This window comes from Nuphar pumila, chromosome 15, assembly GCF_984573655.1.
Source record: "Nuphar pumila chromosome 15, dmNupPumi1.hap1.1, whole genome shotgun sequence".
Taxonomy (NCBI): domain Eukaryota; kingdom Viridiplantae; phylum Streptophyta; class Magnoliopsida; order Nymphaeales; family Nymphaeaceae; genus Nuphar; species Nuphar pumila.
This window is the reverse complement of record NC_143263.1, coordinates 11,333,239-11,357,821: the sequence shown is the minus strand read 5'-3', so window position 1 is coordinate 11,357,821 and position 24,583 is coordinate 11,333,239. Positions and strand designations below refer to the sequence as shown.

General features: G+C 39.6%; 1 protein-coding gene across 1 annotated transcript in view; it reads right to left on the bottom strand.

Moving 5' to 3' along the window:
* Nucleotides 1-24,583, bottom strand: part of LOC149814482 (OPA3-like protein) — a 47,111-nt gene that overhangs the window by 16,184 nt on the left and 6,344 nt on the right. Inside the window, exon 2 of the mRNA XM_089989734.1 lies at nt 15,157-15,291. Within this exon, the coding sequence (XP_089845860.1) occupies nt 15,157-15,291 (135 nt within the window). The remainder of the gene's footprint in view (nt 1-15,156; nt 15,292-24,583) is intronic.

Sequence of the window (24,583 nt, the reverse complement as noted above, 5' to 3'; positions counted from 1 at the left end):
TAGGATGCTGCCAGCCTTATTCAGGACGTAGGTGACCTCATCTTTCAGCAGAGCAATTTTATCTTTTTCTTTTATTTATTGAACTTGAGAGTTGAAGCCTCATTTGGATGATGTGGCCTTTATGGCTTATGTGGGATTACTTTGTTTGAATTTAATTAATGACATTTATTTATAAAAAAAAATGATGCCATGTTTCTATGCGCTACTTTGGTATTTCCCTATGGGAAGTAATGCCCACGAACTCAGATTCCAGAGGTCCCGGATCGAGGTGTTACAAAATCGTTCCTCACGATCTTGCTGAACACCTTGATGGGACAATCTCGATTCTACCATAATTCATTACAAAGGAAGAGAGAGATGAAAAAGGGGTTGTGACAAACTTCTCTTGTTAGAAATCCAAACAATGTAGCCTGGGTGAAGAGAGACCAAGCACTATTTGCATATATCACATCCACATTGTCGCAGGAAGTTCTCTCGGGTATTTATGATTATTGTGTCACCATGGAGTTATGGACAAAGCTAGTGCAAGGATATTCACAAATATCAGAGTTCAGAGTTATGCTTTTGAAAAAGGAATTTCAAAATCTCAAAAACGGGTTTATGTTAGTTATGGAATATCTTAATAAGATGAAGTCAATTATGAATCAATTGGCCATGGTGGGATATGATGCGCTGGAAAAAGATAGAATTCAGCAAGCCCTCAGTAGACTTAGACCAGAATATTATGTTCTTTCTACTACGGTGTAATTCTTCGTGATCTTTTTTTCTTTTGATAATTTGAGAGCCAAGTTGCTTCATTATGAGATGACTCTCAATAATATGACTAGGGAGGCTTTTAGAGCTTCAAGAGATTCCCATGAGGTGTTTACTACTGGAGTTGCCCATGGAAGAGGAAGAGGAGTTTTCTGTGGTGAAAGAGTACGTGGACATGCAAAATATCTAATTTTAGACATATCAATCTGTCGAATATTGTATTCTTTGTTTCCAATATTAAAAAAAATGATTTCAATCTCTAAATCAGTTGATGATACCAATTTTTGTGTTGCATTTACTCATTCCCTTGTCTATGTCAAGGATCTTCAAATGAAGAAGATATTCGTTAAACGAGAAAGACGGGACAATGCGTACATCTTCAGAGAAGATCCTTCTTCCAAGTTCGCTGGTTCAGTTTCCAAGTCCAAGTTGGTGACAAGTTCGTCATTGTAACAACCGTGAAAAAAAAAAAAACGTGTCAGACTCGTGTCAGACACGTGCCTTGCACGTGTCACAGTCTGGGCCGCTTTGTCGGGCCCGGATCCGAGCTGGACCCGGACCCGGGTTCTCGAACTCTCGAGAACCTGCGTCTTTTAAAAAGACGCAGGTGTCTCGGGCGAGGGGCAAAACCCTCACCCCTTCTCTCTCTCCTCAGCTCCGATCTCCCCCCTCACGCTGCCTCCGGCGATCAGAGACGCCGGCGAGCGTTCCCGTCAGGCCGCCTCCCCGACGATCCTCGTTGCCGACCTCCCTGCTTGGCTAGCGGTTGCGCCAGGGACCCCGAGCACCGGCGACCCGCCGCCGACCTCTTCCCCCTCCCTGCTGTTTCTCCCTGCGGCTGCTGCCGGGAGGTGCTGTCTCCCCTTCAGTCGCCGGCGACTCGCAACCGGCATCCTCAGCCGCCGACGATCCTCCCTGCGGCCACCTCTTCGCCTCCGCTCTGAGTTCCGGCGACCCAGTGGCCCCCGAGCTTCGCTCCAGGTCTCCCCCTATCTGTTGTCGACTGCGCCGGCCACCGACGACCTCTCAGCTCCGGCGACCACCTATTCTCTGGCTCCCCTCGTTTCCCCTGGTCGACACCTGCGGTTTTTTCGCCTCTGGCCACCTGACATCTTTAGCTGCTGGCGATCGACAGCAACATCCTCGCTGCTCCCTCTGAGTCTTCGCAGGCGGCCACCACCCTCCGTTCGGGTGGCCTCAGCCGATAGTGGCCCTCGACCCTCCAGCCTGCAGACTCCCCTGTTTGCTGCGGTCTTCTGAGGTATAAAACCCTCCCCTCTCCTCCTTTGTGCAGGGTAGGTCGACAGGGGGGCTGAGCCCCCTGTCACTCTCCCTGTTTGCTGTGGGTCGACAGGGGGGCTGAGCCCCCTGTCGCCTCTTTTTTTTTTGCAGGGGGTTACCCCCCCCCTGCCTCTTTGCTGGTGGGTCGGCAGGGACCGAGTCCCTGTCACCACCTTGGGCTTTCGGGGTGTGTCGGCAGGGACCGATCGAGCCCTGTGACCCCCCGTCTCTTCTCGCTTGATTGGGTTGGCAGGGGGCTCCGCTTCCCCCTGCCATTTGTTTTGTTGACAGGGGGTTCCTCTCCCCCTGTCCCTTTTTTGGTGTTTGCCTGCAGGGGGCGAGGCTCCCCCCTGCATTTGTTTTCTGGCAGGGGGCGAGCCCCCCTGCTCCCTTGTTGGTTCTCGGTAGGGGGAAGGCCCCCCCTGCCTTTGTGTTGCTTGCCGGCAGGGGGTTAGCCCCCTGCCTTCAGTTATTTTCCCCTGCAGGGGGCGGAGCCCCCCTGCACTCTTTGTTGTTCCTCGGCAGGGGTTCTATCCCCCTGCCTCTTACATTGTGCCGGCAGGGGGCGAGGCCCCCCTGCCTCCTGCGTTGTGCCAGCAGGGGGCGAAGCCCCCCTGCTTTCCTGTTTTCGAGCAGGGGCTTGCCCCCTGCATCTCTGTGTTTGTTCTCCGGCAAGGGGCCTTGCCCCCTTGCCTTGTTCTTGCTGTCGGCAGGGGGTTGCGCCCCTGTCTCGTGTTCTGACAGGGGGTGTTCCCCCCTGCCTTGTTATGGCAGGTGTGGCAGGGAGCTTCTGCTCCCTCCCCTGCCTTTTTCTTTGTGCCTGACAGACAGGGAGCTTCTGCTCCCTGCCTCTGCTGCTGTTGCCAAGCAGGGTTGAGGCCCTTGCCTCTGGCACCCCTGTCTGCAAGATGCAGAGTTCTGCATCTGCCTCCTGTAGGCAGGGAGGCCTTGCTGCCTTGTTGCTTGTTTATTTTCGGCATATACTAACGTTCTAAGATCTCCAGGTTGAACGGTGGATCCAGCTCGCCTTCTGTGGCTCGAGCTCTAGCTTGCCTACGCTGCATGCGTATGAGGACCCGCAACCCCTTAAGGTAGGGGATTCGTGCGTGAAAGGACAATGAACTGATAAATGCTAAAATAAGATAGATAACTAAAAGAGGACGATATATGTATACGTATAATATATATATGTATGTCTTTACCTTCAAGGACGCGGTTTCGCGATCCTTGTCCTCTTTACTTTCCTGCACTTTCCTTTCTGTCGCCGCCGCGCTATATGCGCCTAGGCTTTCTATTTCTGTCTTTACATTCCATGTCTTTTAACTCAAGGATGCGGTTTCGCGATCCTTGTCCTCTTTACTTTTCCGCACTTTACTTTCCTGCTGCCCCGCGCTTTGCGCCCTGGCATTTACTTGCTTATGTCTGTTCTTTACTCCAGGACATCCTGGTCCTCCTTTACGTTCTTGCACTTTACTTCCTGCATTTACCTGTTGCCCCGCGCTTTATGCGCCATGGCCTTGCTTCTGCTTTACTTCTCGTGCTTTACCTTCCTGAACTGTCGTGCTTGCTTTTGCCCTTATCTTTTGTATGCGTTCGTCTTTACCTTGTTGATGCGCTTCGTGCATATGCCTTGTTCGTGCATATATCATATCTTTGTTGCATGCTCTTTTTCCTGCTTGCGCTTATTGATCTATCGAGGTGCAACCCCATGCCTCGTGAGTCGTCCTTTACACTCGCGTGGTTAGTATAGGATCTCTTACCTCACGAGTTGCTTACGTAGTTGCCTGCTTGTGCGTTACGATGATCGAGGTATGATCTCATACCTCGTGTGGAGCTTTAGCGTTCTACCCTCGCGGTGCGGCTTCGCCCATCGAGTCTTGCCCCTCGACTTGCCTTTGTATTGGTTTGTGCACGGGTTTGTCCCTTGTCAGCTTGCACTCCCTGAGTGCAGCTTCGAATGTATAGTGTATATCGTTTCACTTGTCTTACAAGCCACGACACACACTTATGCACTTCAGTTCTCAAAAGACATCGTCTTAGGTGCAAACCTATTTTCAAGATGTATAGCTTGTAAAACAGAGGTAGCGGTCGGACCGCCCAAATTGATGTATTTGGGATAGATGTGTTACAACCTTAGTTTAGGATCCTATGCACGAATAGGGGCGGGGATCCTAGCGAGGTACTTGCGCCATCACTAGATCGACGTTACCTCACCTCTGATACGAGACCAAGTTTCTAGGCTTTCTGGTTCAACCGAGATTATAGTGCCTTCCTTTGTGAAGGTATTGTTGGATCTCTTACGAAGGATCCATGTTCCTCCTTTTGTAGTTGTACCCTTAGTCACATACGAAATGTTTGGGCTACGAGAGCAGAACGAGAGGTCTGCAGTAACCTCTAAGCGTGTATTGACACATTAAGCTAATCCTGTTATGTTGCTTTCGCCTAATAGGCGGGTTGCTCGCAATTGTCTAAAGGACCCGAGCACGATCAGTTGGAACTGGAATGAGTTCACTGTTGGCTTCTATAAAGTAGAAGCATTGGGATTTCCTGCGAGAGATCCATACCCCTCTCATCGTGATTGTACTTTTGAACAGGTACGTTGCGTACTACGATGAGTAGGATGAGAGGTCTATGTCTGCCTCGAACATGCAATGGCATGTGTTTGAGATCACAAGAGTGATGTTTCTACCCTCACTAGGGATTGACCCCTTTCATTGTGATTATACATTTGAATAGGTACGATGCGTACCGCGGTGAGTAGGATGTGAATTGTGTGCTTGCCTCGAACGCGCAATGGCGCGTATAACTCACCTAAATAATAATCATGCGCCTTCACAGGCAAGATGCTCGATTGGGTTGAGAGACCAGAGCATGAGAATGGGACGGCGGTTAAGAAACCCTCCGTCGTGCTCATTCGGATGGTTCATCAAGAGAGAGGATGGATGGTACAAAACTCCGATGGACAGTCATATATGGCAATCTCGGGCAAAGATCCGACCTTCCCCAGTCATCGGAGGTTAGGGGAAATCCTTTGGGCCACTTCTGCAGAAGTACGGATGCGCATCCATTGGGCCTTTGTTTGCCTTTGGGGATTTACTCTCTTGGTCACAGACCGTCCCCTTAGGAAGCGGACTCAGTCAGTCATTCGGGGTATAATAAAATACATAGCATAATGGACCCCCGAATCGATCTCAGTTGTTTCTACGTTTTGCCTTGTGCGTACCCACAACGGCCTGCTCAGTAATGAGACAAGATATAACTTATGCACATGATCATGAGATATGCATATTGTGACGTGCATTGCTTGCTTGCTTGTTAGCTCGGTAGTTAGGTATGCTACTCGTTGAGCTAGGTACGGCTGTCGAGGCGTTACCCTTGTTGGTTAAACTGCTTACGCAGTTCTGTGCTTGGTGATAACTAGCTTCTCATACTAGTTGATTGCTTATCCTGTGTAGCTTACAAATTGCTTGTGATGCAATAGCTTGTGCCTCACGATTAATGTAGCTGTTGGCCGATAGGCTGAACCATATAATGGTACTTGTATTTATTACGAATGTTGTTATGAATACCTGTCTTTTGCAATTCTTTTGCTTGGCTGGTGGATAGAGTTAGTTACTCTTCACCTATTATATTTGTGAGATTGCTATAGTGGTCTGTTCAAGCACTCTGATCATTCCTGCTCTTTTACGTAGCTGTCTGCTTTACTAGAGCTTTGCTTACTCCACAGCACATTTGGTTAGATCTGCTAGTCTTGCTTGTTTCTGCTTGAGCTAGCGTTTATCTTACTTATTGCAGCTTCTGCTCTTTCTTGTCCTTTTCACCCCTACTAGTCTGTTGTGTGACTGACCCATTTTCATGGGCAGGTGGTGAACAGGTTGAGACAGCTTGCGATGGCATGATGACGCGATGCATTTAAGGCAATGCCCTTTCCTGACGTTGCGCTCCTGGGGATACTTTTGATAGATGCGGTATAAGGTTTCTTTGAAAGCATCTCTTTTTATTATAACTCTGCATTTCTAAAACTGTATTACCAAAATGTGGTTCTTCTTTTCATTTCAATAAAATATATATTTGAACTGCAAATCGGTTTGTAAGGGGGAATCTGCTTTTGGTTGTAATGTGCTCAAGGTCTAGGGACTTGTTGTTTTGAACCTGATCTTCCGCTGAACTTCTGTTTTAAACTCTGATAAATGATTGATTTCAAAGCTTTCAACCTTTTTCATAAAAGGTTTCAAGTCCACGATTTTGGGGCGTTACAGTCATGTCTTCTTAGTGTGTCTAAGTCGAATAGGCCAAATATTTGGCATAGTCGTTTAGCTCATTGTAGTTGATCTTTTATTGAAAGATTAGTGTATAGTGATTTAATTCTGAAGTCCAATTTGAGTCATGAGTCAGAAGATGTTATTTGTTCAAGTTGTTAGATGCCCTAGGAGTCATGTGCTTTCCTTTAATGTTTTAAATAAAAGTGAATCAAAATTTTTGAGGTTATTCACTCTGATGTATGGGGTGTTCCACTTGTTTCTTCTTTTATATACTTGGACATACTTTATGAAGCACAAGCATGAAATATTCAATATCTTTCAAAAATTTCATGCTTTAGTTAAAAATCAATTCTCTATCTCTGTCTTGAACTTCCAATGTGATGGTGGAGGGGAGTACTCTTCGAGAGAATTTATTGAATATCTCTAGAATAATGGGATCAAACGATGAGTCACATGTTCCTACACTCCACAGCAAAACAGACTTGCTGAAAGAGGGCATCGACATATTGTTGAGAGTGCTTTGGCGATGATGTATGAAAGGGATGTTCCTTTTTCACTCTGTTGTGCAAATCATAAATAGACTTCCTATGAGAATTTTGGATAATGAATTGCCATATTATATATTATTTGGAAGGAACCATGATTACATTTCGTTTGTGTGCATATGATTGTCTTTGCTATGTTCATGTAGATAAAGCATTGGGAAATAAATTTGAAGCTAAAGCCTATATGTGTAATTTTCTTAGTTATGTTGATGATTATAAAGGGTTCAGATGTTATGACACCAAGAATAAATGTATTCGGACTTCACAAAATGTTGTTTACGATGAAAATCCTTTTAAGCAGGACATGACATTGGATCAACATAAGACATTTGATTCAAGAATAGAGTACTATTAGCCCTAGTTGTGTGATGAGCTCTTCCCACGTGTTAATTGTAAAGAAATGGAAGCCTCCAACAAGATCCACCATAATGCAAAAGTGAACACGCCAAAATCCACAAATGGGCTCACTCACAAAACCCACACAAGGGGCAAAGACAAGAGGCTAAAATAAATAATATTTTATTAATAACCTCTATGAAAGAAGCATACATAATATGGGGGCTTTGCCCGATATTTATACACAGAGGATGACTCCGTAGAGAGTCGTTGGAGTCCCAACGACTCTTATGTTTGACTAGTCAACATGTATTGACTAGTTCAATTACAAAGAAAAGAAAAGAAAAGAAAAAACAGAGAAAAATATATATTTATATGAATATATATATATATAATATATATAATATAAATATATATATAATATATAAATATATATATACAATTTTAACACTTCCCCTCAAACTTACGGTACAATAACCGAAAGTTTGTCTAATAGAAAATGAAAATGGGGAGCAACGAGAGATTTGGTGAAGAAATCTGCTAACTGGTATTCTGATACAACATAAGGCAAATCGATGGTCCCATGTAGATACTCCTCTCGAACATAGTGACAATCCATTTCGATATGTTTAGTGTGTTCATGAAAAGTATAATTGTTGGCAATGTAAATCGCACTCTTGTTGTCACAACACATGCAAGAGGCATCTGTCACTTGAACTCCCATATTAGCCAACAACTTTTTGTACCAGACTACCTCCATCGTTGTAGTTGTCATGGCCTGATATTCAGCCTCAGTTGATGAAATCGAAACCTTCTGTTGTTTTTTGCATCCTCACGAAATCAAATATTCACCTAAGAAAACACAAAACCCGTAATTGAGTGTCTCTTATTGGGATCACCTCCCCAGTCAGTATCAGTATAAGCAATTAAATTTAAAGAAGATGATGCAGACAGAAAGAGGCCTCGAAAAAGAGAAGTCTTAATATATCTAATAATATGCAAAACTGCTCCCATATGAACAGAAGTAGGAGCGTGCTAAAATAGACTAATTGTGTATACAGTGTGTGTAATGTCAGGTCTAGTAATTGAAAGATAAGAAAGTGCTCCAATAAGTTGTCTGTAAGTAGTAGGATCTTCAAGAAGTTCTCCATCATCAATTCACATCTTGGTGTTGTCAATCTCAGGGGTATCAACTCTCTTATCACCTGTGATTTCAGACCTGGAGACAATGTCAAAAGCAAATTTAGACTGAGATAATAAATATCTTCTAGGAGAGTAAGCAACTTTAATTCCTAAGAAATATTTTAAGAGGCCTAAATCAGTCATTTCAAAATATTTTTTGAGAAGTTTTTTAATATTTTCAACCCATTGTTTATTTCCTCCAGTGATGATCATGTTGTCCACATAGCGAAAAAGAATAATAATACCTGCATCAGAAACTTAACAAACGGTGCAGTATCAGTCAAACAAGTTCTAAATCCAATATCAAGCATAACTCGACCAAATTGGTCATACCAAGTATTTGGTGCTTGTTTAAGTCCATAAAAAGTCTTTTCCAGACGAAGAGCTTTACCCTTAGGAACATTTATACCTGATGGTGCCTCCATATAAACTTCTTCAACTAGGTTTTGATTAAGAAAAATATTTTTAACAACAATTTGAAATATAGGCCATTTTTTAACAGAGACTAATGTTACTAGGATTCTAACGGTGGTCATTCTAGCGACTAGAGCAAAGGTTTCCTCGTAATCTGTCATATTATTGGGAATATCCCTTGACAACTAATCTAGCTTTATATCTTTCAAGAGTTTTATCACTCTTTGTTTTAATCTTGTATATCCACCTATAGCATATAGGTTTTTTTCCTTTTAGAACATCTTGAATGGTCTAAGTATTAGCCTTATCTAAAGCCTCTAACTCTATTCTCATGGCTTTTATCCATACAGAATGTTCTTTAGCTTGATTATAGGTTGAAGGTTCCACGTATGAATAAATTAATGCAATGAATGCCTTGTATTTTGGAAAAAAAGAGTCATAATGTAATATCACGTATTTTCACACTTAATCGTTTTGAGATTTTTCGAAAATTTGGCTAAGTATAAAAGAAAGATCGTTTGAACCTCAATATTAGACTGATGAGTTTGAGTCTCAGCCTGGTTCAGGTCTCATCAGCTAGGTCGAGATGAGCCAATCAAAACTTGAAAAAAAGTTTAATTTTTGACTTTTAAATTTAAGCGAAATTCAGGTTATTTTTAGGTGAAATTCAGAATTTGATATTCGTGTAATATGTCGTTGGATGCGTCTTGACATACCGAGCGCAACGGTATGTCACTTTTTTGAATTCGAGTCTCGGTTGGCCTGAAAATTGCATTTTTCGAAAAAGGAGCAATTTGTCAGTTTGGATCCGGAGTTGGATCGGACTCAATCCGATAGATTCGATCCAAATTAATATGGATCTGGACTCTATCCAAGACCCATATTAATCTGGATTTGGTCCAACCCAAAATTTATTTGGATTTTTGAAATGGAATTGGATCTTGGATCTAGATCCAGACCCAAATCCATGCCTAACATTTTCTAGCTTTAAATTCATTAAAAAGCTTCAATTTGGAGTTAATTAAGGTTAAAAAGTCTCCCTAGTTAATTTGGATATTTTTGGTAATTTCTAGATAATTATTAATTAATTAATATTAATTAATTAAATAAATAATTAAATAATTAATTAATTCTATTTAATTCCGAATTTTATTTTATGGTTGTTTAGGACTTCTTAAAAGGGGTCCTTATACATTCCTAAAGAGACTTAAGTAAGTTTAAGAAAGGACTTCAAAAAAATTGGAAACTTTAAAAAAGTCAAAATATAGAGTTTTGGAAATTTTAAAAAGAGGGTGAGAGAGAATCCTCCAAGGAGGAAACTCTCCTTCTCCATCCCATTTAGAGAGGGCTGGAGAAGGGGGAGGGTATCACCCCCCTCTTATCTATATAAAGTAAAAAAAAAAAAAGGAAAGAGAAAGAGAAAGGAAGAAAGAGAGAATGAAAGAAAAAAGAGAGGAAGCAGAGGAGGAGGAGACCTGCTCCAGCCCTCCACCCACGTTTTTCAACCTTCACTCCTATTTTTCTTCACTTTTTTTATTCAAGGTATGGGTTTTCTCTCTTGAATCTAGTGAGAAATTGATATAGATTGGATTTTCATGCAATAATCTGATAAAAATCCATGAAAAAAGTGTTTATATCTATTTTTTGCAAAAACACATGAAAGATGAGGCATAGATCTTCCTCCATGGTTGTATGCTTGATTCTTTCTATTCTTTCAAAGAAATAAAATTCTGTACATGTTAAAACAGAATTTTTATTGGTGGTAAAAGTATTTATTTAAAGGTTTCTTTTGCTAGTTTTTATTCTCCATGGATGTTTTATTGATTGGGTCAGTAGGTACACCTGAGCTCTATGGGTATACACCATGTTAGGTGTTTCATGGACAACATTCAATTCTGCGATATATGTATTATGATACATATAAGTAGTCATTGATGCAAATCGTGACTGGTTGTGGGTCTGTCCAACCTCAGCAGAAAATAAAGAAAAATAATAATAATATGAATAAAAGGGAACGCACTGATTCCCTATATTATTCATGATTGTATGCATATGAAGAAAAAAACAATGAATTCTTGAAACAACGTTTTGTGATTTCTGTTTATGGAATCGATTTAACTTGTGTGAATTCTTTCATTGTATAGTACCCTAATTAAACTTAGAAATGGTAGTGGGTTGAGACCACATCCATACACTGATTGGATTCCAGGTGAAAGGCTTGGATTAGGTCATGAATCGGTCATAAGGGTCTGACCATCCGACCCTATTCAAATATATGGATCCGAACTTGAGGGTAAGATGAATCTAGGTTTGGGAATTAAGGGGTATGAGCGTGTTATACCAGATCCCTGAATAATTTTTAAAACTGGCATACACAAATATGGTGGGGCATCGTTAGTGACAAAAACTGTTTATTTCATAATTGTATAAGTATGCTGACAGCCACCTGACCATGATCGTTCTGTGAACTTGCACCCTAACGTGAGATGCACAGTTATGGAATGTAGTGTGGATCATGTACCTAAGCATACACTACTTGCTGATAGTAGTGTGTTGAAAAAAATATATATAATAAAAGGATTTCATACAGTGTAGTCAGCTGGGCATAAGCATTTACACTCATGGTTTGCTGAATCAAAAACCTTTATGTAAATCTGACTTACAAATGCATAATCAGATATGTAAGGACATGAGGCTTTAATTGGGGTCTTATTGTTCAAAAAAAAGATGAACTTACGAGATAGATGAACTTACAAGATCAATTCAAGAAAATGTGCCGTGGTGTATGTTGTTTGCTGATGATATTGTTTTGATTGATGAGTCTAGAGCTGGGGTTAATGCTAAATTAGAATTATGGAGACAGACTTTGGAAGCAAGAGGTTTTACGTTGAGTAAGAGTAAGACAAAATATATGGAATGTCGGTTTAGTAAGCAACGAAGTAGTAATGAGAGTGTAGTGAAGCTTGATGAGCAACAAATAGCGGTGGATGACTGTTTCAAATATTTGGGATCTATCATTCAAAAGAATGGAGAAATTGATGGTGATGTAAATCATAGGATTAAGGTTGGGTGGATGAAATGGAAAAGTGCAACTGGAGTGTTGTGCGATCGTAGAATGCCATTGCGGTTCAAGGGAAAGTTTTATAGGACGACAATTAGACCCGCTTTACTATATGGTACGGAATGTTGGGCTGCCAAGAGACATCATTTGCAAAAAATGAGTGTAACTGAGATGCGTATGCTTCGATGGATGTGTGGAAATACACTAAAAGATAAGATTCGGAACGAGGAAATACGTAAGAAGGTAGGCGTTGCATCCATTGAAAATAAGATGAGTGAGAATCGTTTATGATGGTTTGGGCATATTCGGCGAAGGCCTAATGATGCTCCGGTTAGAAGGATGGAGAAATGGGAAAATCTATTAGCTAAAAGAAGTCGGGGTAGGCCTAAGAAGACTTGGATGGAGATGATAAGAAAGGATATGAATGCTTTGAACCTCACCGAGGACATGACATTGGATAGAAATGATTGGAGGAGAAAGATTCATGTGGAGGACCCAAAATGATTTTCTTTTTGGTTCATATCACCGACCCCAATTGTTTGGGATGAAGGCGGTGTTGTTGTTGTTGTTGTTCTTGTTCAAAAAAAAAAATTTGCACTATGACACACATTATGTTTGTCGCAGTTGGATATATATATATATATATATAATATATATATATATAAAAACTCGTAGGCCAGCCATCAACCACATTGTGGCTGACAACAGAACGTTGAACCCTGTGAACACAGCAGATTCGGTCTATTGTGTTGAGTATACTAGCTTTTGCTATTGATTACGAGCATTCATTGAGCCAGCTAGACGTTAAAAATGCATTTTTACATGGAGATTTGAAGGAATAGGTACACATCGAGCAAGCTCCACGCTACAATGAAAAAGACCCAAATTATTATGTGTGCAATGGAAAAAGTTATTTATGGTTTGAAGTAGGCATCACATTTATAGTTTGAGAGCTTATCCTTGGAGATGCAAAAGCATGGATTCTATAGATCGCATCTTGATCACTTATTATTCATTCACAAAGGTAAAGGTTATATGTCAATTTTGCTTATTTACTTTGATCACATAATTATTACAGAAAGTTAGGAAGAGCACATTAAAGAGATAAAAAAATGTATTGTGTAAGAGGTTCATGATTAAAGATTTAGGCAAATGAGATACTTTATGTGACAAGTGAAGTTGATAAGGAGGGGTTGATCCTCACACGACACAAATACACTTTCGATCTTTTAAACAAGACAAGTACGAGTGATTGTAAACTTCTATCAACGCCTAGTCTAATACATTAAAGGCTTAGTATGAAGGATAGGGAGATTTATAGTGATCCAACCAGATATAGAAGTATTGTGGAAATGCTACAATACTTGACATTCACTCGTCCAGATAAGTTTATGTGGTAAACCAAGTTTCTTAATTTATACACCAGCCAAGAACAGAAAGAATACTGAGGTATTTAAAAGGGACTCTTGGCGATGGTTTGTATTATCGAAAGAGAACACAAGGATAAGACATCCTTACAGTTATGGCCTTCTCAGATGTTGATTGGGTAGGTGACCTAGATGATAGGAGATCAATTTCAGGATAGTGTATTTGTTGGAGGCAATTTGGTTTCTTGGGCAAGCTGCAAACAGAAGGCCATAGCTCAATTCAACATAGAGGTAGAATATAGAGGTATGGCAGCAGCTTCATCCGAATTAGCTTAGATTCGATATCCATTACATGATTTAAGTGAAAGGATTTTGTGATCCATATTGTTTTGTGATAACCAAAGTGCTATAAAAATCTCATTAAATCCGGTTGACCATGGAAGGACAAATCACAGTGTTCAACCAGCACTTTATCAAAAGCAAAATTGAGGATGGAGAATTGGAAGCAAACATTAGGACCAAAAATCAATTGGCTGATTTGTTCACAGAAGGCTTAACTAAATAAAAAATTTGGCATTTGAAGTTCAAGTTGTCCATGGTTATCACCACGCACAACTTGAGGGAGACTATTTAGTCGTGATTTGATTCTAGGTTGGATCGGATCTTGAATCAACTTCATATAGTTCAGAATAAAATTTTGTGTTGAGTTTTCCAGAAAAGATAAGTCTGATTCCTTCATGGACTTGGTAATACCACTGCTTTTTTACCAGTCTAATCTTGAAAAACAATATCATAAAAGCAAAAAAACAGGTATGGTTTGTGTGCGTGTGCATGTGTTCTATGTAGTAGAACTACATACTGCATTTTCTTCAATTTTTACCATTTGCACAGTTGTGCATTTGATGCCAATTATGAACAACTACATAAAACTCTTAGACATATAGCATCAAACATATACGTGTCTCTCCCATGTTTATGAGTGAAGAGAACCGTCTCCCTTTGCAGTTTCATTTAGCTAACATGCATCTAATGCTAGCAGACTTGGCAAATATTCACCTTTTCAAGAACATCTCCGCTCTGGTATATTTGCAATATTGGCATCTTTACTACACCATCATGATCAAAATAACGGTGTACCTTGTAAAGGCTTCAAACATCAAAATAAACCAATGAACAGCTAGGCATATGGCAACATGCACGCACACACGGCCATGATTCTGCACCAGCATAATGATTTGTTCATCACATGTTAGCTTGCTTTATAGTCAGTCTAAATAGAACTTAGTGTCTTGACTTTTGATGTAAAAGCCAGTTAAGTGGTGATATGACCAAAATATACTGGGATTTGCAAGGAAACCTTTGTACTCACAGGGGATAGTTTAATCAATGTTAGTTTCACCCAGGGTTACCGGAAGCGCCTAGCTAAAAGGGGAAGCGCGCTTCGGAAGCGCAGAACGTCGCGCTTCCGAAGCGTGGGGGGAAGCGTCCCCCTTTTTTGGGAAGCGTGCTTCCCTTTAATGGGGGACGTGTTTCCCTTTAATGGGGGACGCGCTTCCCTTTAATGGGAAGCACGCTTCCCCCTCGCTTCCCCTGATTTTTTTTGATTTTTTTGTACTTTTTATTTTTTATTTTTATTTTTTTCGCTTCCGAGACGCTTCCTAGGTCACTTCCGAGACACTTCCCGAATCGCTCCTAAGTGGTCCCACGCTTCCCCGCTTCCTAAAATTTTGAAAGTGCCTCGCTTCCCGTATCGCTTCCTGCTCCCGCTTCCTCAACTGGCAACCATGGTTTCACCACATGACAGAAATTCAAATATTCTTGCAGTTGAGATATGTAAGCATTCAAAAATGGGACAGAACATCTTGAATTGAGAAAACACATAAAAATAGGGGAAATACTATGGAAATGCAAAGGAAAATTTCCATAAATTCCATCAGCAAGAGAGAGGGTAGTACCGAGAACACAAATATTTCACCAAGAAGATCTGCAGCAGCTTGAATAGCTTTCTCCTCATTCAAAGGACGGATCTCAACATTAGTTGAATGCCCATAAAGGTTCCTTTGCACATTTGTTGAGAATCTGTGATTGATCTGTTTTTCGTTGCAAGTACAGAAAAAATTGTCATGTAATGTAATAAGTTACATTCAATGATCGGATTAGCTGCACTAATGAATATCTTACAGGCCTGGAAATTCCTAGTATCAATTGTGAACCAGAAATAGGCTATCCTAATGTACAACATTCTTTTTTTTTCTTCTTTTTCTAGATGATTGCCAAAAGATCTCAAGATGGTACAGATAACACGAGTGCAAGTTGTTTGATTGAGAGGGAGGAGTGCTAGCATTCAAAATGTAGAAATGAGAAAGCATCTAAATAGATGGCCTGCAACCTAGTAAAGGTTACCTGATTCACAAACTTTCACTTGTAAAAAGTAAATTATGATAAAACCATGTCTTTGATCAAATGCTTAATATTTACTAATACACTATAGGCAAAAGAGATGAACAGTTTTATTTCAAAATTGAGTAAATCAAGTAAGCGCAGTTTCATTGAAAGCTCAAAACAAAAAACATAAGTATAAAGGTGATTAATATGTCCCAAATCTTACCACAGCATAATGAACAAGGGGTATTTTCTAGTCCTTTTACCTCTTTTATGGTCTATCAATTTCCATTACTATTGTCTAGGGGTCATAAGTGAAAGAAGGAGACCCTAATCGATAGTGAGAGAAGAGAAGAGAGGGAGAGAGAGATTCCAGATGAAGGAGGGTTCAGTCCATCGTGACTGCCCTCTCATTCTATTTAAAATAAAATGTAAAACACTAGGGTACGAAAATACCCCTTTACAAAATGTTATTTTACAACACATGGACTGGATCTGGACCCGATCCATTACATAAATGGATCGGGTCAGACATACACAATGAAGATAACGATGCCTTCTTTTCAGCCTCCCTCAAGTTGTGCATGGTGTTGGACCATGAACAACTTGTTCTTCAAAAACCAAAATCTATCCTTTGTCAACCCTTTAGTGAGAATATCAGCAACTTGTTATTTAGTTGACACATACATGGGCTCAATCTCTTTGTCTTCAACCTTTTTCCTAATAAAATGTTGATCTATTTCAATGTGCTTTGCTCGACTATGGTGAATGGGATTGAATGACATGTTGATGGCACTTTGATTGTCACACAGCAACAGTGACCGAGCAATCGGCTCTCCCATTTCAGTCAGAAAATGTCTTATCCACGTACCCTCGGCCGTGGCAGTGGCCATTGATCTGTATTCAGCCTCAGTGCTCGATCTAGCAACCGCCTTTTGTTTTCTACTGCTCCAGGATACCAAGTTTGGCCCAATGAAGCTGCAGTAACCGGATATTGATCGTCGTTCGTCTGGATCACCCGCCCAATCAGCATCAGCATAAGTAACAATCTCATGGCCCCCGCCTGGATCTAATTCTTCCTTGCCTTTGTATACCAGCCCATCACCCACTGTACCCTTTAGGTAGCGAAGTATACGTTTGACTGCCTCCATATGTGACACACGAGGTTCATGCATAAACTGGGATACCTGATTAACTGAATATACTATGTCGGGTCTAGTAAAAGTCAGGTATTGCAACATGCCAACTAAACTGCGATACTTAGTGGGATCTCCATATATATCCCCTTCTTGTGAACTCAATTTCTGATGAATGACACTTGGAGTTGTTAACGGCTTACAATCTGTCATGCCTGCTCTGCCGAGAATGTCCAGCGTATATTTGTGTTGAGTAAGGGTAAGTGTATCATTCTTGTTATCAACTTCTACCCCAAGAAAATATCGCAGCTCTCCCAAATCTTTCATCTTAAATCTCTGATTTAATAACTTCTTCACCTGCTCAATGTGGCTTTTACAATTCCCTGTGATGATGATATCATCAACATATATCAACAGAAGAGTAGTAACTCCTTGTTCATTGTGAATGAATAATGAGTGATCCAGAAGAGACCTAGAGAAGCCATGCCGTTGTATTTCTAGAGAAAAACTGTCGAACCAGGAACGAGAAGCTTGTTTCAAACCATAGAGTGCTCTCTTTAATTTGCATACATATTTTTTGGCGTCTCGTTCTGCATATCCAGTGGGTTGTTCCATGTAGACCTCTTCTTTTAAATCCCCGTGCAAAAAAGCATTTTTTACATCCAGCTGGCTCAATGTCCATCCATGTTTAATGGCTAGACTCAACACAATACGAATAGTCCCCATCTTGACTACAGGACTAAAAGTTTCATCAAAGTCTTGGCCTTCCTCTTGTGTGAATCCCTTGGCTACCAGTCGAGCCTTGTACCTTTCGATGCTCCCATCTGGTTTATATTTTATCTTGTACACCCATTTTGACCCAACAACATTTCTGTTCAGTGGTCTAGGCACAATCTCCCATGTGCCACATTCATGTAAGGCCTCCATTTCTTTATTCATTGCTTCTACCCATCTTCTAGAGCTCGCAACTTGATAGAACATAAGAGGCTCATCCTCTTTACTTATGGATGTCAAGAATAACTGAAAATCCATTGAAAAATTTTTATAACTTACCCACCTGTCAAGTGGATGTCGAATCTGTGAAGATCTTCTGATATCCATTTGCTGCGAAACGGATGATCCAGATGGATCCGTGTTCGAACAAGAAATGAATGAGGGCTCTTTCTCTCGCCGAGTGTACACAATTCCCTTATACCTTGTTGGCTCCAAGTCATATGTGACAGTTTCCTCCGTTTGAGTCTCATTGGCTGAATCCTCATGTGGCTCATTCTGACTGCAATTTTCTGGACATTCTACTGTACCATTGGAGAAGAGTTCTGAATTTAACCATGGGTAGTATACCTCAATGCTGGAGCTTGAGTTATCAGTATCCACCATAGTTGAATTATTATCCTGATCAGCAAAGTTCATTTCATCGAAAATAACATTCCTTGATACTTTGACACGCTTACTCAGGGGATCATAACACTTGTACCCTTTGTAATCTTCGGCATATCCTATAAACCTGCATTTCAAAGCTTTATCTTAGAACTTGTGCCTGAGTGAGCTATCAATGTGCACATAACAAACAGACCCAAACACACGTAATTCATGATAATCAGGTTGTATGCCAAAAAGAGAGAAGTATGGTGACTTATTTTCTAAGATATTCATGGGCAAGCGATTTATCACATGAACTGTGAAGTGGAAGGCCTCAGTCCATAATGATGTAGGGAGATTGCTCCCGTGCATCATGCTCATTGCAGTCTCAACAATATGTCGATGCTTCCTCTCAGCAATCCCATTTTGTTGAGGTGTATGAGGGCAAGACACTCTTCTCTTTATCCCATTATGTTGAAGAAAATTAACAAAATCACTCGAGGAGAATTCACCTCCTCCATCACACTGGAAATTAAGAATGTTGGTAGAGAAATGATTTTGAACGAAAGAGTGGAATTTCTGGAACAATCCAAAAACTTCTGATTTGTGCTTCATAAAGAATATCCAAGTATAACGTGAATAACTATCAACGAAAATAAGATAGTATTTACTGCCAGAAAAGGAAGTAATTGGAGCAGGACCCCAGACATCTGAACAAATGACCTCAAATGGCCTTGAAGCTCTTTTATTAATGGAAGCAAAAGGTAAGACATGACTCTTACATAGATGACAGCTAGAACATTTTGTATCAACGACTTCTGAACTCAGACTGGACTTAGGAATAAGATTATTCATGACAAGTTTTTCAATAAAATGGCGACCACAATGGCCAAGACGACTATGCCAAAGTCTTGGCTTATTACTTTCAGAAACATTAAATAAAAAATCAGAATCAAAAACTTGGTGAGGCTTCAAGGATGAATAGTTGGGATGAATGAAGGAAGGATCTTCTTGGAAGATGTACATGTTGCCCCATCGTTTTCCTTCAGCGAATGTCCTCCTCGTGCGAAGATTCTTGACATAAACAGAAGAGGGAGTAAATTCAACTGAAGCATTTGCATCATCAACAAGCTTTGAGACAGAAACAATGTTCTTTTGAATATTAGGAGCATGGATGACACTTGAAAGTTTAAGAGAGGACTTTGACATGTGCATAATGGCATTTCCAGTATGTGAGATGGCATGATGTGATCCATCTCCTGTGACAATGCTATTCTTTCCAACATAAGGTGTAAGAGTCAAGAGTTTACCTACATCACCTGTAACATGAGTAGCTGCTCCAGAGTCGACATACCAAGTTCCTTTGTCATTTTGTTTCATATTCAATCCTGCCAAGGCTGCCAACAACAACTCTTTTACTTCTCCATCGTTTCTAGCCTCTGCTTGTGGAGCTTTCCCTTTGTTTTGAGGATTAAACCAACAGTTCGCTTTAATGTGCCCTTTCTTGTTGCATAGGAAACAGGTGGGAATGGGTCTTTGTCCCTGAACATTGGGTGTTGGAAGTATGCCACGACCTCCATAGTTATTTCTCCCTTGTCCTCCTTTTCCTCGAAAAGAACTTCCTCTACCTCGACCATAACTCATTCCCATAGCCAGCACATCTTGTGTTCCGGAATTCCCATGAAAGGCTTCAGAGGAACCTTTCAGATTCATCTCATATTGCAACAGTTTTGCACGAAGATCTTCAAACTTTGGAAGTTCTGGTAAGCATAGTAAGGTCGTCATAACATGATAATCTGGCCCCAATCCACTCAAGGTTTGTTGTACTTTATCTTTTTCACTGACAAGACACCCAATAACCGCCAACTGATCTATGATGCCTTTCATTTTATTCAGGTATTCCATAATAGACATGGAATCTTTCTTCAGCATTTGAAATTCTCGCTTAAGAAACATAATTCTTGCCTCAGAAATTTGTGAATATGTTTGAACTAACATATCCCACAGTTCCTTTGCCGAACAATCATCAGGAAGAGCAATAAGGACCTCCTGTGAAAGAGTTGAAGTGATATATGCCACTAGCGATTGATCTCTCTTCATCCAAGCAACATATTCTGGATTCCTGTGAAGAACAACAGATTGTTCGCCTTTATCGTCCACTTTTTCTTGCGAGAGAAATTCTGGAGGCGGTGGGACCGATCCATCCAGATGACCAGAAAGGTCCTGACTTTTTATAAACGGAATAATCTGTCTTTTCCAGGTCAAGAAATTACAGTTATTCAATTTTTCAGAGACTAGTTGACCAAGAAAACTTGAGGACAGGCATGATTGCCCCTGAGTAAATTCCATTTGATGAATATGCTTGAACTGACACTTAGGTATGAAGAACAAAGAACTCGGCTAATAGAAAAAGACAGATAAGATATGACAGATGGCTAACAATGATTAGCAGTGATTAGCAGAAAAAAAAAACAACAGAAAGGAAATCACAGATCAAGAGATTAAATGTAGGAAAAACAGCAGGAAAACAGCAGGGATTAAACCACGGATCGAAAGAGGATCGAATTTTCACAAAGGAAAGGGGGAACCTGATTTCACAAAGAAAGGTATAAGCACACTGATGAAAGAAATCACAGATTGATGCTGTGATTCTTTGAGATTCACGGCTGATGCTGTGGTTTTTCTTCGCACAGATTTTCTTCACAGAGATTTTCTTCACACAGATGCACGCTAGATATTCACGGCTGAGTATGGTTTTTCTTCACACAGATTTTCTTCACAGAGATGTTTTTTTCTGAATAGCTTCCCCTTAATAACATGTTTGTATGCAACCCAACTTAGTCCCTCCTATTACAGAGAAATCCTTTTCCAATCACAGCTATTGGTGACTCTTCATGACATGCTATTAGAACCAGAATAAGCAGCTTATTGGTTGTGTTAAAATGTAAAATGAACATATATATAATATTATATTATTATTATATTTTTTTATTTTCCTTTTCTTTCCTTTTTTATTTTTGATTTATTATCTAGTTCATTTTGAACTAGATATTATAATCTAGTCAAGTCCCAACTAGGACTTGACTAGGATATAGTCATTAGACCTAGTCCAACGGCTATATTTAGAGCCATTGGACTAGGTCCACCGACTCTCAAGGAGAGCTCTCCTTCATCTCTCTCCCACATATATAAACAGGGGTGATCCCCTTCAATAATGGATCAATGCTTTTTAAGCATTTCTTGTGAAGAAATAAAGATTTATTATTTTAGTGTGTTCTTTCATTTTTACCCTTTTATGGGTTGTTTTTGAGGTGTCTCTAATAGACACTCCTCGAAGGTTTCTCGTGCTTTTGTGGAAGACCACCATTTCATTGCATGGTATTAAAGCCTTGAAGATCTTTAGATCTTGAAGATTCTCATCTTGTTTTCTGTGCCTCCTTTGCAAAGAGTGCTTTATCCTCTTGTTCGTGACTCAAGAGACCTTTTTTGAAGAAGGAAAGTATTTAGAGGAAGCTTGGCTATGGAATTTTGTAATTATGCTCATTCTTCTCCTCTCTTATCTTTCTTTTTCTCTCTTTTTTCTTCTCGTCTATTCTCTCTTTTTCTCACCCTTGTAAAAAATGGATGACAATGATAAGATCACCATCATACCCATGAAATTAAATGACACCAACTATGTGATGTGGGCTTCAATCATGAAGCATCACATTTAGGGAAAAGGGTTGTGGGGGTATAGTGGATGGTTCTGATTTGGAACCGAAACTAATTCTCACAAAAACTAAGAATAACAAAGAAGTACCTCTCACGGAAGGAGAGAAGAATAAGGCGTTGGCAACCTATGAGAAAATACGAAAAAAGTGGAGGATAGGGCACGCCAAAATTATGTCATGGCTATTTAATAGCGTTGACATTAAAAAATGCTCTAGCCTTGCTAAATTTGAACATGCCGATAAAGCTTGAGAATATCTTAGAAATATGTATTCCCTTAAAGATATTGCACATGTGTGCAATTTGCAAGACAAAGTTCGAACGATGACTCAAAAGGACAAAAACTATAGGGAATATTACAATGAGTTATCTGAACTTTGGGAGGAATTGGCTCTTCTTGAGCCAAAATGGCATTGTTCTGAAGATATCGAGCTTCGCCAAAAGCAACTCGATATGGAACACTTTTATCAATTTATAAACGGTTTAAGACCGAAATTTGAGTCTACCAAATCGGCTCTTTTATATCGAGAAAAGGTTCCCTCTATCATTGACACTATAGAAGAACTGACTATGAAGGAAAATAGACTTAGGAAGAAGATGATTTTGTTCTAGCTGTATCTAGACCGAGTAACTATGTGCGCACTTATAGGCCACCTCATTTCGGTAGACAAAATGGTGATTTTGACAAAAGAAAAGTTATTTGCCATAATTGTCATGAGCCGGGGTACTATAAGCCTCAATGTCCTAAGCTAAAAAGACGAGAAGAAAAAAAAGTTGCATCTATCGGATCGAAATCAAAAGATCAAGATGCATTGGTATCTATGGCTCAATTAATGGATATTTTTCAACCTCTTCTCAAAGGAGCATCCTCCTCAACTGGAGCAGTTGTTTCATCATTCTCCGATCCTGGTAACTTTTTTTGGCTCCTTGACTCAGGTGCTTCTTTTCATATGATCCCAAATATCAATAACTTATCTGGATGTCTTAAAAATAACTCAAGTGTGTCAAAAGTTTTCACAGTTGATGGTACCGAATAAAAAAATTTGAAAAACTTCATAAAACAAAGAAATTTTTTATCCCAGAAGTTAGATATATTTCTAAACTAAATTGAAACATTTTATTTGTTTCTCAAATATCGGATTATGGGTGTAATATATCCTTCTTTTCTCATGGTTATTGGGTATAGGATCGCCAGTCATGGAAGCTGATTAGGGAAGGCCATAGAGAAGGAAGACTCTATTATATGAATTTTTTGGAATTGCCTAAGAATGCGTTCTGTTATAATGTTCAAAAAATAGAGTTAGATTTGTGACACAAAAGACTTGATCATCCTCATATGTCTAAAATCCAACATTTTTCAAGTTTAGGAAAATTTTGTAATTCTGAAAGTTTTACTTGTAAAGATTGTATCCTTGGCAAAATAAAAAGATTACCATTTCATGATAGAACTTTTGTTTCCTCTAGACCATTTGAATTAATACATTTGAATGTTTGAGGTCCTGCACCAGTTATTTCAAAAAGTGGATATGCATATTATGTAATTTTTGTCGATGATTTTTCTAGGTATACTTGGATTTACTTCCTTAAGTATAAATCTGAGGTTTTTTCACACTTTCAAACATTTCATAAAATGGTTAAAAATAAATTTCAAAATAATATTTCCATTTTTTACACTCATTATGTCCAAAGAATTCAAAGACTATCACAACTTACATGGCATCACACATCAAAGATCTTGTCCACACACACCACAACAAAATAGCTTGGCCAAACGTAAACATCGACACATCATGAAAACCACTAGGACTTTATTAATAGCAAATCAAGTTCCAAAAGAATTTTGGGCAGAAGTTGCCCTAACTGTTACTCATCTTATTAATCGAATGTCATCTTCTTCTTTGAAAAATATAACTCTAATTGAAAAACTTGTTAACTTATCTCCTGATTATTCTAGATTAAGAGTCTTTGGATACAAGTGTTTTGTTTTCACCAACAAAAATGACAAACTCTCTCCCCGTGCGATTCCTTGTGCCTTCTTAGGATATGCCGATAATAAAAAAAACTATAGGTGTTTTGATTTTCAAAATGAAAAATTATATGTATCAAGAAATGTATATTTCCTAGAGAAAGAAAGCTTTTTTGAATTTGAAAAACCCAAAGAAGTCACTGAATATTCCTTTTTAATATATTTGACTTCAAAATCTAATGAATGTGATCTTGAATATGATTTTGACAATAATCAAAGTACTATTGATTTTGAACATAATGTTGATAATGAAGAGCAAACTCATAGGGACGTTAGTCTACAATATTCAAGGCGTAAAGAGTCAAATCTTCTATATTCATTAGAAAAACATTCTGAAGTATCAACCAGAAGGTCATCTAGAATTTCTAGACCTCCTGAAAAATTTGTGTCATACGAATCTTTTTCACCCACATATAGGGTAGTTATTGCATTAATACAATCATATGTAGAACCGTTATCCTATTCTCAATCCAAAAATCATATAGAATGAGTAGAAGCCATGAAGGCAGAATTGAACGCATTAAAAAAAACTAACACTTGGACTATTCAAGATATTCTTCTAGGTAAGAAACCTATAGGTTGTCGATGGGTTTACAAAGTCAAAACCAAGAGTGATGAAACTCTTGAAAGGCATAAAGCCCAATTAGTGGCCAAAGGGTATGCCCAAGAGTATGGCATCGATTATGAAGAAACTTTTGCCCCAATTGCTCGTATGACCATTGTCAGAACATTAATAGCCTTGGCCTCTATTAGGATATTATTCATATTTCA